The sequence below is a fragment of the Gymnoscopelus microlampas genome, assembly GCF_963454915.1.
Source record: "Gymnoscopelus microlampas genome assembly, chromosome: 14".
Taxonomy (NCBI): Eukaryota; Metazoa; Chordata; class Actinopteri; order Myctophiformes; family Myctophidae; genus Gymnoscopelus; species Gymnoscopelus microlampas.
In genome coordinates, this window is record NC_139951.1 from 23,806,419 (window position 1) to 23,822,280 (window position 15,862).

At 45.7% G+C, this 15,862-nt stretch overlaps 1 protein-coding gene across 7 annotated transcripts in view; it reads left to right on the forward strand.

The window, feature by feature from the left end:
* Positions 1-15,862, forward strand: part of raraa (retinoic acid receptor, alpha a) — a 206,287-nt gene that overhangs the window by 170,094 nt on the left and 20,331 nt on the right. For all 7 annotated transcript variants that reach the window (XM_084078015.1, XM_084078016.1, XM_084078019.1 and 4 more), the window contains one exon: positions 15,195-15,343. In XM_084078015.1, coding sequence (XP_083934141.1) covers positions 15,195-15,343 — 149 coding nt within the window. The remainder of the gene's footprint in view (positions 1-15,194; positions 15,344-15,862) is intronic.

A 15,862-nucleotide genomic window follows, 5' to 3' on the forward strand; every position in this document is an offset into this window, starting at 1 on the left:
ACACACAGATTACTCACGTGGCAGACATGACAGTGATGATAGGCCTATATATTGTCTTATATTGCATTAGGCTTACTGACTGAAGCTCTTAACCACAATGATGAAGGCTTTGAGCCCATGCTCAGTGCATTAGCTCTGCATGGTTATACACAGACAGACATCACGCAATAAAAAGGGTGTTAATTGCGGGTCCATTTGGTTACATTTGTACACTCAGAATTACAAATGGATAAATGGGAGGCACAGTGACATAAAGCACTACAATTTCGCCTATCAATTGCGGGTTTGCGGCTGTCTGTCTTGGCTGATCCTCTCTACCCGAGTAGGGCTGTGACCAAACTAAAGTGTCAAATACTATTTTAATTTACTATTTTGAATTCACGCGAGTGCATGATGATCATTATGCGTCTCTGAGTCTGCACGTTCATCATCAGTGCGAGTGTGCTTGATGTGTGTTTATGATGATGAAACTCGCATAACAATCCTGTTCTTCAAAGGCAGTCGGCAGTTCTCAGACTGCATTTAACACATTAATTAGTTATTAAGGGCTTGGTTCTGATATGGGATGCAGACTGCGTTTTTTACCACAGAGAGACAATGCTGATGTGCACCAGGCTTTAGGTCACTGATGGAGCATGTTGAACCACCCTACTACTGCGCTTTGATGTACTGGTGCGACCAATTGAGAAAGTAGCACCAGTTTTACTAGTGGAAAAGTTACTAGACGTATATATATATCGTCCGATATCGATATGCTATCGTTAATATCGTGCATCACTAGAATAAACCTTAACGTCTGACCCTGTGTGTTCACACACACACCTTCCTAAATTCCCATTTATACCACACACATTTCAGAGGGGGAGATGGACGGTGAGGGGTCTGTCCGTGATTTGTAAGTGTCCGCTGCATCAAGCCCCATAGCTTAGACTCTAGAGCGTATGTCCCTAAAGCTGGGATGTCCCTGCCCCTGTCTGTCTCCCCCTCTGAGCGTTGCGGGAGTATAAATGAGCCTTAATGCTGCGTTCTGTGACATGAAGTGTGATTTATACTTTGACATTTGGCGGTGACACTCGCCGAAATTCTGTTATTTTCACGGAGCGCCGCCGGCATGCATGACATAGCAGGGAATCTACACAATCCCACTCACTATACCACTGGTACATCCATGTCCTGTACCAGTGGGCATAAGTGTGCTCTTTACCTCCTAGTGCCCACCAGTGGTTGTTTTCATCATGTCCCATGCCATCAGTTCATGCCAAGTGTCTCCAGTCACCCTCGAGCATGTGCCAGGGCATGTGCCAACTCACATAACCCGACCGTCAGTCAGCAGGCCTGGACAGCTGCTGTATAGAGTTACAACATGTTACTCCGGGTTGCCAGGGGAAGTCGTTTCCAGGGAAGTCGAGTTCTTTCTTGGAACATAGCGGCCGTCGAATGCCGCTTTTATGTGTTTGTTCTCTGTGTTTTTTTCGACTCACAAACGGCTCCATAATCATACGAGTGGGTTTTGAGTTTGTCGGCACTTTTGAATTTGAGGTTGGGGGTGGGGGCTGTGGGCTCTAGGCTAAATCTGTCACATTTGCCTTTATAATTTGCGTCAATATAGACTGCCACTGGCAGACCATGTTGTGCACTTTGCAATCGACTGCTTGTGAATTTGTGTTTACATTCGATGAGAGAAGGCTTCATACATATACATTATTTACAGGGATAGAGAGTCTGGCACACAGCAGCAGCTAGCATGGTTAATGTCCACTCCAAAACCTAAGAACTGGTAGGTTGTTGAACCACAAAAGGGTTGGGTCCTTTAAGAACACCTCTATAAAATGTTCACAAACCCTGTTTTCACAAATTTCCAACATCATGGAGGTTCTTCAAGGCTATCTTTAGCTCTGTCGTTTGGTCGGTCCAAAGTCTTCAAGCGCAAAGGAATGCCAGCGAGTGTTTATTGTCTCTGTTTGGAGCTTAGAAAATCCCATGATAAGCCTGTCATTTCTAGTGTATTTGAGTTCCCTTCAAAGTCTAGCCCCCGTAGACGTCGCCTTTGCCATCTGCTAACCTCTCTCCCTCCATCCGTACCCCTCCCTCCCTCTCCTCTAGTTTGTCCACACATGTTCTCAGTTCTGTCTCCATTTACTGGGGCAGCTGTGATAGGAAAACCTGGTGTGTTGTTATTACAGGGGGCCTGGCAGCATGGAGAGGGAAGTTATCTTGGGCCCCAGGAGAAAGGCTTGGGAGCATGGTGGGGGCCACAGTCCTGCCTGATCAGAAACATGCCTGGACCAGATAAGAAAATACTGGATATTAGGCCTCGAAATACCCACGCTCTCTCTCCCACACATTTACACCCGTGTGCGTAACACACATGCAACACATGCGTACACAAACACACATGCACACTTGTGCACGCATGCTTTCAATGTCATGTATTCACACGCTAATACAAACATACACACTTAAACCCCCCCCCCCCCCCCCCCCCCCGGTCCAGCCCCCCATGTAAAGACAACATAAATTATTCCTCCAAAACCTCAGCCTGGCGTGTTTGCCCCACTTCTGGCCATACACAAACACCGCCATTTCCTGCTGCTGAGGAGAGACCATCGCAGCCCCCCTGCTCACCCCACAGTGCCCTGCCCTTCGCCCTCTGCTCTGGACCTCGTCTATCACAGATTTGAGTGTGTGTGTGTGTGTGTGTGTGTGTGTGTGTTTGTCTTATGATAACACTCTAGATTGGGGAGTTATTTAGCGGCAATTCAAAACACTATTCATCAAATCATGGCTGCTGAGCCAGCCGCAGTCTTTAATCTTGTTCCACAGCCCTTCAAGAACTCTTAAGCTGTCCAGCATTCATTCTATTCAGCCTCTCCCTGCAAAATCTTAAATTCCTGCGGTGGCCCCCCAAAAAAAAAGAAGCTGTCATTTCTCTGAAACGCAGAATGCAACCCAGCCTCTTAAGTGGAAGTGATAAGTCTCACTCTCCACAACAAATGATATCAAAAGTAGATTAAGCTTTCGCTCTAATCTCATCCAATCTTCTCCCAGGAGGGGTGGGGCATGGTGCCAGAAGTGCTGCAATTGGTAGAGATGCCGCATGGGCGGGGGGTTGCATAACTGTGATGGAAGTCTGTTCACATTAGTTCCCATTACTTCACTATAAGGCTGAGCCTTGGTGGCAGCATCTCATGTATTCTGTCTCTCTTCTCTCCAGACTACCCCTCATTTTTGTTTGTTTTTTTAGTAGGGGTGCAACAGTTAATTGAATAAAACAAAATGTATAATTGATACGTTAATAAAAATAACCGATTAATAATGGATCCCTATTTTGGCCATGACATTATTGAATAAAAGTTGCCCAAAAAATATCCTGTAGAAAGAAATCCTGTAGATCGGCTATTTTCATTATTTTCGCTTGACACTGTTGTGCAACGACGTATAAAACAACTCTTAAGTGGTTAATCGATTCATTATATAAAACGTTTGAAAATATATACTTTTTAAAAACACGCTTCTCGATTATTCGATTAATCAAAAAAGTGATCGATAGAATAATCACTAAGAAAATAATAGCTTGTTGCAAATAATAGATCATTAGATTATAGATAATAGATTTTTGTCTCCTTCTTTTGTCATTCTTTTGTTCTAATTGACCTTGCTTTTTCCTCTTTATTTTCGTTTAGCTGCGTTGCGGGCACAACTGGACTGGTGGGGTGGGGGGATCCACCAGCTCCCTCCTACACCTACTCATACATGATATAGGCTACTGTCGTCACATACTATGTCCATTAGTTTGAGGGTGGTAAACTGGCACCCTTGGCCAACAGCTACCCAGCACAGTATTTTCTGAGTTTTCATTTCAACAAAATGCCCCCACAGCGCAGAGATTCCCATGTGAGCCAAAACCGTTGCTGTGGATGTGGCATTCCTGATGTGGGCGTGTCAGCAATATTGCCCTGACTATTTGCGAGTTTGACTAATGACAGCCATATCTAACAGGCAGAAAATATTCTGTCATATTTTTCATATTTCCTTTTATTGCGCATTCATTCCACCAGCATATCGGCTAATTTATACTTCGTCGCACATTCAACCATGATGTGTTTGATTTTAAGCTAAAACATTATTATTGTATTTCCAGTGAGTATCACAGTTGCGCAATGAAATATTTAGGCTATCACTCCCTATCTGTCTCGTTCTCGGAACTTGCTGCTCAGTGTAGAGCGTACATGCTTGTGTCAAATGCTGTACTCTTATGCTATCAGATTTCTGTGGTTATTATCGCCTCGTGGAGCCTTGAATGACTTGCCTTGTTTAGCAAATTAGGGGTATTGGGATATCAGATTGTGATACTGCCCTGCAGGGTGCATTCTCTTGTATGTCGAGGCGTATAGCTGGTGTAATGTAAGCAACTGACTTGTGGGTAATGGACCATTGGCACACAATGAAATTTGTTTTTTGACAGTTCAAACACATCAACGTATGCAACACTATGTGATACTTGTAGTGGTGTGAATTGGCCTCACAATTCTCAATTCTCTCAATTTTGCTTATGGCAATGTACAGTATATATGATTTTGAACATAAATGTATTAACAAAATGTATTATTACATTTTGTAAACTAAAATAAATAAATGGTCTAGGCAGAGCCTATCTATTGTGAAAAGAAAACTAGTATCAGGGAAAACCATATTAACTTGGCAAACGGCCTGCCCTGTAAAGGAAACTCATAGGGTTAGCTTTAGAAGCTCTGACTTGGTTGGAAAATCAAATGATAGTAGTCTGTCTTCAAATAGTGGGTAGATTTGGCTGTACACATTAGCACTGTTCACTGTACATGCTGTGTACATGGGAAGATGGAGGCCTGTGCATGCTTTCGAAGCGGTCTCCCTCCCAGGTGGATCTCATTGAGGGCTGAGGTCGTACGCACACAGACCGCTCACTAATTGAAAGTGATGGGAATCCTCGCAGGTAAAGAGGAAAAGAATGAGAGGTCAGGGTGCGAGAAAGATCTGCCCACAAGGGAACCTTCACGTGAAAACTAAAAAGATGTGAGCGTACCACGAGCATGGAAAGAAGGATGATGAAAACAACGATGGACAGAATGAGTAGAAGCAATCAATGACGAGGGGGAAGAAGTCTAGCGTAGGATGAAAGTTAAAACAGAGGAGAAGGCGAATGCCACCTTCACCGGGGGAATGCCCGGGAGAGAGTGTGGAAGAGGTGAGAAGGCTGGATTTAATTAGTATGAACATGAGAGGCAGTCTGCTCGACGGGCTTGACTTTCTGTTTTTGTGTGTGCTTCCACTTCTGTCTGTCTACACACCATAGCCAACTTCCTCCCCTTCTCCCATCCAATAAGTGCTCTCACCCTATCTATGTTTGAACACAAACACATCGCACTGCCATTCCCCGCTACAGCTGTCTGTCTGCATGTGTGTGTGTGTGGCCAGACACCAGCCTTGTGGCATTGCCGCCATTGATCACAGTAATGGCAGCAAACAGAGGCCCGGCTATTTTCAATGGAGACCTGTTGTGACGCTTCGCTGGTGAATGGCAGGATTTCCCTGCAAGCGAGGAAACAGCCCCGTTTCCACCCTCAGTAATTGGAGAGTGCTGACAAAGCAGTTCTGATGTGTTTGTTTGTGTTTGTGTGCACGCGAGCAAGCGCGTGCCTATCCTCTGCTTACCTACATTCCTTCTTGACACAGAAACCAGAAATAAATGCTGAATATGTTTCGCAAAAGCCGCACGCACGTGTGCACGTGCGCGCGCACACACACACACACACGCACACGCACACGCACACGCACACACACACACACACACACACACACACACACACACACCTTGTTTGACTAACGCCCATCTGCAGCCTCGCTCGCAGGCCTGCTCTAGTAACCACCGATTAAAAATAGTTCTGATGTTGCTGCCAGCAGTTTTTATGGACTCTCAAGACTGCTTGGACTACAACTCCCAAGCCGTTCCCCCTGGAGCCGGCTCTTTGGCCGTCCCAGGTCATTATTTTAGGTTGACTTCAAAGAGGGCTCTAATCTGGCAGTCTGTGGTGTGGTGGTCTGTCTGGACTGATCTAGTGTCTCTGGTCCTGTGTACTTGAATGGAAAGAAAAACGAGCCTGTGTGTGTCTGTCCCTCTGTTCTTGTCTGTGTGTTTTACTCTGTTCTTGTCTGTGTGTTTTACACATGTCAAGCATGTGCGAGTGTGTGTACTTGTGTGTCCTACAGTCTAACGTAATAGAAGCCAGAGAGGAACACAATGGTCTGTGATTGAGGAGGACTGGACATACTGGAGGACCCTGTAAATGTCTTCCTCTGTACCCCTCCCATCACCGCTACCACCCACGGCTCTCGTTTTCCCAGTTCCCTGACCGCTGGCCAGCCTTATAGCCAGCCAGTCAGCCTGCTAATGTAGTTAGCTTCCCCCCTAATGACGATGAAATCTCATTAATATGCTTCACAGCTGGGCCCAATAACCAGTGGGGATGAAGGTAATCGAATCTCAGAGGGCTAACGCAGGGCTTGAACCTCACGAACAGCTCAGCAGTGCAGCAGAGCCCAGACAGACCAGCCAAGGGTCCCTAGGTTACGTTATAGCCGGTGGGCTTGTGTGTGTGTGTGTGTGTGTGTGTGTGTGTGTGTGTGTGTGTGTGTGTGTGTGTGTGTGTGTGTGTGTGTGTGTGTGTGTGTGTGTGTGTGTGTGTGTGTGTGTGTGTCATGTGTTTTGTGTGTGTGTGTGGGACTGCGGGTATCTGCGTGTGTCTGTCTGGCCTTGGAGCCTTTGAAGTGCTGATGATAACCAGGCCAACTTGTGTCAGTGCGAGCACACGGGGCGGTTTATCATCAGTATAGACCCCATTTGTGTCTCGTACATATTTGTCCACTTAGGTCTGGCCTGCTGGGTAATTGCTTATGGACGAGGTGCGGGAGATAGCGCAGTGTCTCCCTAAGTGCACTTGTGGCTCTTGATGAATGCAAAGTGAGGCTAAAGAGTGGCTTTACAAGCCACTCACACTGTAGCTTAATGAAATCACTGCTGCTCTGACTCCTCCAAATTCAAGCATGTTGAGATACGTGAAACTATTGCAGTGGTTTCTTTTTGAGCGCAGAGAAACATGCGCTCACAGCTTGCATCCCTGCTGCACTATGTTTGTGATGCCTGGCTAGTGGCTAGGATTGTGAAGTTCAAAGCAAAGATCTGAAGGAATTAGGATTGATTGGTCATCCAGGAATGGTTTTATGAGATCAAATATCTGCTTGCTCAAACGGAACCTGCACATTCTTCATACCCTGAAATAACTCCATTACCGATAAATCATGAATCTAAAAGGGTTGTCGGCAAAAGCTTAATTAAGAATCAAATTCTAATCTCTCTACATCTTTGGGTCATCACCAGTTACTCGCTGGTGTCATGCTATGCTAGCCTGGGTTGTTTCAAAGCAGCACAGCGTGCTGTGTCTTCTCACAGGCTGCACCTGACAGGGCCCTACTGTTCTTATTCTGCCTATACTCAGCCATGTTTGACTGCCCTGACAGAACGCTAGGCTCCAGGGCCTACTCTATCCCTGGGTTTGGTTAACAACAATGACAGGACTGTTGGAGTGGTTTGTGTTTCACCCTGACGCCCAAGCACCATAGATTCCTTATCAGTAAGACTGTGCTGTTTTCCATTAGGGTTTTTTATTTGCAGGGCCACGGCTTCCTGTCCTTTTTCTTTTCCTCAGCCAAGCTAGCCAACTCTTATTGTTTATTCATGCTAGTCCCGTCTAGGCTAAAGAGCTGTTGTAACTGGGCCTGGAGTATTGGCTACTGCACCTACTGTACAAGCTGATGGTGGGGGCTCTGGGCTGGAACTCGGGCAGCCACACAAATAGCTAGGGTTAGCATGTAGCCACTTGCCAGGCTACAGTGTTGCCATGTCTGCTTATGATAAGAAACGTTGGGCTTGTGTTTCTGTAAAGTCGCTTGTAAATAATATTGGTAGTTGCAGGTTGCAGGTTTTTGGGCTTATTTCTAAAGTGTATTTTCTTATTTGGGCTTGCTTGTTAATGTTGTTTAAACAAGAGGTTCTCGTGCGTTTTCATGTCAAAGGACCCCCAGATTAATATGTAATTGTTCACGTATCCCCATCTGAAAACATTTTGTGCCAGGGACCCCCAAACCAGATTTGTGTTGTTAAAATCTTTCAAAAATCTTTCACATTGTTCTTTTTTTTTTTTTTATAGCAGATCTACTAGCTCACAACGCTATTTTCAAAGAGCCGATGCATATAGGTTTAAAGTGCTCATGTGGCCTAGTTGCTTCTATTGGGCTTGTTTCCATAGACCTGGTTGCTTATTTGGCAACACTGCTCTCCAGCCTTGTGTGAGTTAGTTGTTCCTGTGCCTGACCATGTGTGTTATGAAGGCTGCTCATACAGTAATCTTAAGTGTCGTGTACAATGACTGGCGCTGCTCAGTCTGTATGACACTCTGGCATTGAATAATGTTTGAATAAAGGCTGATGATGTTTGGTAACTAATGGTGTCCTCTTCATCAAGCTTCTATCTCACTCTCTCTCTCTCTCATTCTTTCGCCCCATCTCACAGGCTCGCCATTGTTCAGTTCCATGCCTGCCTTGGCTTGATGAGCCTTTAGAAGCCAGCCATTGTGTTTAATTACAGTCGCCAGGCCCCTTGCAGACTCTTGTCCTTGTGTCCCAGATTTTCATGCGTGCTCTCATTAGGCCCTTGTGCTGTGTGTGTGTGTGTGTGTGTGTGTGTGTGTGTGTGTGTGTGTGTGTGTGTGTGTGTGTGTGTGTGTGTGTGTGTGTGTGTGTGTGTGTGTGTGTGTGTGTGTGTGTGTGTGTGTGACAGGGTTGGATGGTGAGCACGAGGCTGGATTGAAGGTTGGAAGAAGGCAAAGCGCCTATGTGCAGAGATGCTTTGTATAGGGTGTGTGGGTGGTGTTTGGTATCGGGGTGTTGTGTTGTGTGTGCATGTCTAATGAAGACAGCTTTAATAAGGACGAATAGTTCCGCGGTCATGGCATTAATGGTGGGGTTGTAATCGCTCCACATCAAGAGCACGCGGAGACGAGGACGGGGAAACGGTGAATGGGTTTTTGCTAATGAGAGAATATGCCACGTTACATAAGGAGCCCGCTCTATTTAAGTTTAATTTGTTTGACATGAGTGCACTGACTGCCAGGCCTTAATGGCATGGGCGAAGATATAAGGTCACACGTAGCCAAAAAAAACAAAAACGACAATGGAAGCAAAGGATGAGCCGTGGCCGCTTCCCCCACTCCTCTCCTCCTTTCCGACACGCTCCCACTGCTCCCTAGTGCCCCCGAATCTCTGATCACCCCACCCCTGCCACTGCTCACCCTAGTGACAGAGACGATTGTCTGAATACGTCTGTCGTCTGCCACCCCTTTCTTTGCATTCCCCAGCGGCCAGTCCTTACTCCCTGCTGCTCTCATCGGGCAAATCGGGTGACATTAAACGGTTGTTTAAAAGCTTGTGACTTAGTCCACTCATCCAAACCCTGATAAGAGGCTTGTGGAGCTCAGAACAAAACAAAGCAAAACATTAGCAATGGCCTCTCTTTTTTCTCTTGTCAACCAATCACATCTGACTGACCCTTCATGTGTTCTAGAAAATATACTGCGCCTGTATGTATCCCAGGGGCTCATAACTTTGATGACTTAAGATTTTTGTTCTATCTTTTCTTTTTCCATACAAATGGTCATTCAATTCAATTCAATTAAATTTTATTAAAGTGTCAAATCACAACAAGTTGTCTCAAGACACTTTACATGTAGAGAAGAGACCCGACAATCCCACCCTGAGCAAGCAATTTTGCGACAGTGGCAACGAAAAACTCCCTCTTAACTGGAAGAAACGTCAGGTAGACCCTAGGCTCTAGGGTGGCGGCCTTCTGCCTCGACCGTGTCGGGGTAAAGAAGAGAGAGAGAGAGGGAGAGACAGGAGAGACAGAAAGAGATACAGTACAAGTAGTAACAATAACAATAGTAGCAAATATAATAGTGTAAGATAGTATATGATAATATAATATAGTACAGCAATAATGTGTATGCTGTATATAATGGTATAATATAAGAATGTTAAGATAATATACAGTATAGTGTAGTGGTATAGTGTAGTGTAGTAGAAATCCACGGTCGTGCTCCATGGAGAGGCCCGGTCACAGTCTTGAGCCGCAGCTGGGGGTCCGTAGTGACACTCCGGGGAGCGGGTCCCTGGGTGTAGAATTAGTGGCAGGCCTTACTAGAGTCATGTTTGCAGCTTGGAACCCATCAAAAAAGCACCCGCTCATGAGCTTTATTGCGCACGCAGGTTTGCGCGGCGACTGTTCTTGGCCACAGTGGAACATCTGGTCACCCTATATACAATGTATTTGTATAAGCAGCAGAGGATCCGTGCACGGCCAGTAAGAGAGGCTGCATTCATTAACATGGAGTGTCCCTAGCTGCGCTTATGCTTGGTTTTGTAAGTTAGAGTGGAAACCTGAGATGTGTGTGTGTGTGCATGTGTTTTCTCAGTCAGATGGACCTTGCCAGACAGGTGTATCTGTAAAAGCACTGGTAAAACAACCGTTCTTTCTCATCATCATATGGAAGCAGTTCCAATCGCTCCATCTGTCCTCCCGGGTCTCATTTCTCTATTTCTCTTATCGCTCCGTCATCTCTCCCTCTCTCTCTTTCTGTCTCTGCTGTATCTTCTGTGACCTTTTTCTTCCTGTCCTTCCCCCCTCACCCACTCCGCCCTCATTATCTTGTTCACCTCCTCCATAATCTCTCTCTCTCTCTGTCCATCTCTATGGCCCTCTGGCTCCCCAGTGACTAAGCCTGCTCTCCTGCCTCTTTTGGCCTCAGCAGACCCCTCAACACTGAACAAATTCATGTCAATCGCACAATGAAAACATCCAGAAGTAAATATTCAGTTGCCTCTGACTCCTGTCTCTGTGCCATGTCAGTAGTTCATGTTTGACCTCCAAATTGATACTGTATTTATTTGGCCTTGGACCCCCATCTGAAAATATTTTGTGACATGGAAACGTATAAGAGAAGATTTATGCTGTTAAAAATTATTCAAGATTTTTTCAGCCATTTTTGAATTGCTGATCGGCTATTTTTGAATAGTTGAAGTATAAAATGGGGTTAAAGGGGTTAATCTGGAACATCAATTTGTTGGGGACCCCCTGGAACCCCTCAAGGAGCCCTGGGGGTCCCCGAACTCCTCTTTGAGAACCACTGATGTAGGCAACATGCATGCATATTTGACGAGTGAGGGCTCTGTGGAAAAAACATGCTTGATGTGTGCCAGCCCAACACTTACAGATGCATTTTGGTTCCATTTGTACAATCTCAGGGGTAAAAAGGAACACCGCACATTTGACTCTAGTGTATACTATTCATTTTCACCTCCAGTCTCTCCTTCTGCACTGTCTCTGTCTTCCTTTTCTTTCTCCTCACTCACTCACACACACACACACACACTCACACGTGCGCACGCGCACACACATGTGCACACATCCTTTGGGAGTAGTTGCTAGATCACCTTTAATTTCCTCTGTAGAGCTATGTGGAAGGGGCCAGGCCCCATCTCCCTCTTTGAAGTTCTTCCCAGGCCTGGTTAGTGTTTACTCACAGACAAGACCCCCCTGAAGAAAAAGCCTTCCCCCACCGCCAGGACCTTTTTAAGAAAAGGTCATACACTATGCGCTGGCTGTGTGGTTAGCTTCCCATGGCGTGCGACTCTGTGTGTTTGCCGTGCGAGTGAAGAGATACTGTGGGAGCATGGGAGTTGAGACGCTAAATATTTGGAGCTAACAAGGCTAGTGCTAGCCCAAAGCCAAACCCGAGGGAAGTTTAATGAGAACTTAGCTGGTGCCACCCCTGGATGAAACGTAGCCACGAAATCTCCCGCAGAGTCTAAACAGCAAGCCAGCCAACACGCTAGTGTCACATGTGTCACTAATAGACACCCCGCCACATATTGGTAACTTATAAATAGTTGCGCTCCGGTGTCACGCAATGAAAACAGTAGATCTCACAACGCGTCGCAGCACAATGCGGTGTGAGCTTGTGGATATGCTATTTTCAGTGGGCCACACCAGCCTGCAACTCAGGATGAATCAGGCCTTGGCTCAGACAACCACAATGCCCAAAAGTCTATGCTGGTCGGCTACCGATGCTTTATTAAACAGCTAGCATTACCTTTGGCGAGAACCGCAGCCCACGAGACATGTCCTTGCCCACGAGACATGTCCTTGCCCACGAGACATGTCCTTGCCCACGAGACATGTCCTTGCCCACGGGACATGTCCTTGCCCACTCAATTATCATTCCAGACCTAACAGAGATATCCTGGCCCCGTAGATGGAGTGTCTTAATATCCTGTGGCCCGATTGGGTGTCACTGTTGGTCTTTGCAATGTGAGCTTCATTGCTGTTTAGCTTAACTGCTCCTGTGCTCAAGTTTCTGATAGCCGAGATAGCTGGCTTTAGCCGGGAAGATTTAGAGGCTGAGTCCCAGTGGGCTACAAGGTAGAAAAGCTTTTGTTGCTGTAGCATCTTGTATTTTTCTTTCACTGGGTTGCCCTGCCAACATAATAGATCCATCGGTTCGGTTCGTTTTGTTTTGGTTAGTCTCTCAATGTAATCGGCCCCCAGCGCCATCTGACCCATGCATGCTGAGATTGGCAAGCTTTAGCACAAGAACTGAAAAGATAAAATAAAGGAGAAAGCCAATGAGTGTGTGTGTATGTATGTATGCATTTTTGGTGCATATGCGAGAAAGAAACAAAATATAAATATTACAAATGCATACTGTACACTGCGTCCATATTTTGTGTTCTCCACTGTAGGGTTTGATTAGAGAGCGAGTTTGAGAGTGTGTGTGTAGCCATTCAGAGTGGGTTGTCTGCGCTGCCGTCACGTGGAGTGTGTTCCCAGCTGTAGTTGCTGAATGCGCCCCTGCCGTGTTAAATATAGACGGCTTATTCACACACGAGTGCCAAGCCCAGGGCCTCCAGGCAGCTCCCGAGCTGCCTGCTCCCAACGTCACCAATCCCTCCTCTGTCAAGCTGATGTTGGGAGGAGAGGGTGGCGGGCAGGGGGTGGAGCACACACTTGTAGATGCACTTTAAATCCTTGCATATCGAAGAAAAACGATGTGGATCACTCAAGCATACGGCACACATTTGGGCATGTCACCTCTGTCACATTTCACAAATGCGCGGAAGCCCGTGCACGTAAAGAAAACTGTATTTGCTTGTGCGCCTTTAGGCTGGGCTGTTCAAGTCGGTACACACAACATAGTACAGTTGTGTATACATACACAGTTGGCAAACGCGGGCCATGAAATCCATTTACTTGACCTGCTATAGACTACAGGGTCAGCGTGTGTGTGTGTGTGTGTGTGTGTGTGTGTGTGTCTGTCTGTTTATGTGACTTAAAGAGCGGTGTTTTGCAACACACACAGGATATTAAGGACAAAGTCCGGCCTATTGCACATGGGCAACAGCAGGTTTCCCTCCCCCAGCTTCTCAAGCCACCATGTTTATGTACACACACACACACACACACACACACACACACACACACACACACACACACACACACACACACACACACACACACACACACACACACACACACACACACACACACACACACACACACACACACACACACACACACACACACACACACACACACAAATCCACACTATGTAGTTACAGTATATGCTGTCCATATGTTGTTGTGCTTGCAGCCTGCAGCTAGGCTGACTGCCTATGCCTATCATATCCTATATGAGTAATCATCTTAGCTCCTATAGCTTTACTGTACTGTGTTTCTTCTTCTAAGTCGGTCCATTGTGTGCTGTTCTGCCATTGAAGAACCATGCAGAATAAATACAAATGAGCGGCAAAGAGTAACTCCTTTTGCTATTTATTTTTTTGATTTATTTATTCAAATTTTGAATGCTAACTCGGTTAACATTCCCGATTTTAGCACCCTTGCTTTTGGCATGTTATTATTAGTAAAAAAAAAAAACATTGTGAGGTTGTTTTGATCAGCTATTTTTGAATGTTCTACTTTTTTCAACAAAAAAAAAAATCTAAAAAAAAAAATGACAGCCTTAGCTGTAATTCTTTTGGTTCTCCTTTTTTGCCGTCTTCAATTCGACGTTCCTGGATTCATACGGTACTGCCGTAATGTTCTAGTTCCTCCATGTCGGTGAGGTTTCTTCCCTGCTAGTCAGACAGTTCCTCTCCTTGGCCATTTAGAGCATCCTGGTCTTTGATGTGCCTCGTCTCTCTCTACCCATTCATATAAATTCCCTCCAAGGTTGACAGTATATAACAACACTCCACAACAATGGCGCAATGATTGGATTTGCTGTGTTAAGTGTGTGTGTGTGTGTGTGTGTGTGTGTGTGTGTGTGTGTGTGTGTGTGTGTGTGTGTGTGTGTGTGTGTGTGTGTGTGTGTGTGTGTGTGTGTGTGTGTGTGTGTGTGTGTGTGTGTGTGTGTGTGTGTGTGTGTGTGTGTGTGTGAGAGAGAGTCTATACACGGTGTAAGCCAAATATTGTATGGATTATGTTTTCTCTGAAAAGATCTGTGCAATGATTGGATTTGCTGTTTGTGTGTGTGTGTGTGTGTGTGTGTGTGTGTGTGTGTGTGTGTGTGTGTGTGTGTGTGTGTGTGTGTGTGTGTGTGTGTGTGTGTGTGTGTGTGTGTGTGTGTGTGTGTGTGTGTGTGTGTGTGTGTGTGTGTGTGTGTGTGTGTGCATGTGTGAGAAATTGTGAGGACAATTTTCCTGGAGAAATGGTTGTTTTATGGTTTAAAAAAGATTTGGGGAATTATAGGCTTACAATTAGGAAAATGGTCAGGTTGGGGCTAGGATTAGGCATACTGAGGTTAGGTTTAGGGGTTAGGGTTGGAGTTATGTCTGATTTAGAAGTAGTTGCCGCGGAAAAAGCGTGCCAATGTCGCACACTGAAAATAGCTGATCTACAAGCTCTCAACATGTTGTGTGCCTGTGTCCTCTTCTATGTGTCAGTGTGTTAACACGTGTGCGGGTGTAAACATTTGTGTGTAACTCCCATCTTCGGAGCCCTCCAGATATGGATTAGTAATGCCCACTCTCTCTCTCTCTCTCCTCCACAGCGATAGAGACGCAGAGTACCAGCTCGGAGGAGATTGTGCCAAGCCCGCCCTCACCGCCCCCGCCACCCCGTGTCTACAAGCCCTGCTTCGTGTGCCAGGACAAGTCCTCAGGGTACCACTATGGTGTCAGTGCCTGTGAGGGCTGCAAGGTGAGACCATCCTATCCTTTCTAAAACATCTGTCCATCCATTGAGCAGTCGCTTTAAACGCTTCAGCTCTATATACTTCATTGTATGACGCCTAGCAAACATATCCCATCTACAAGCTCGCAATGTGTTGTGAGCTTGTAGATTGGCTATTTTCACTATTAAAAAAAATATATAAAATATTTGACAATTTTTGCCTATAATTACGTGCCTAAAATAGGTTGAAAGTGGTTAAACGATCACGTACTGTACAACAACAGAAAACAAGCGGCGTAAAGTGAGACCACGGTTAACAGGCCTTGATGGTGAAATAGGCTCTATGCACAGCCGCCATATTGGAAAGAAATTGGGCCTCCTCTTACTTCCTTCACAGGTGTTATCAATGATACTAATGAAGGCTCTGTTCCATTATGGTCAGGGTGCTGATATTGTGCATGTTGGCTCACTAGAAACACTCCATTTTGGTTCCCAAATGGCCCCTTATGGTGGGTGTGTAACTCTGAGTGTGTACAAATGGAACCA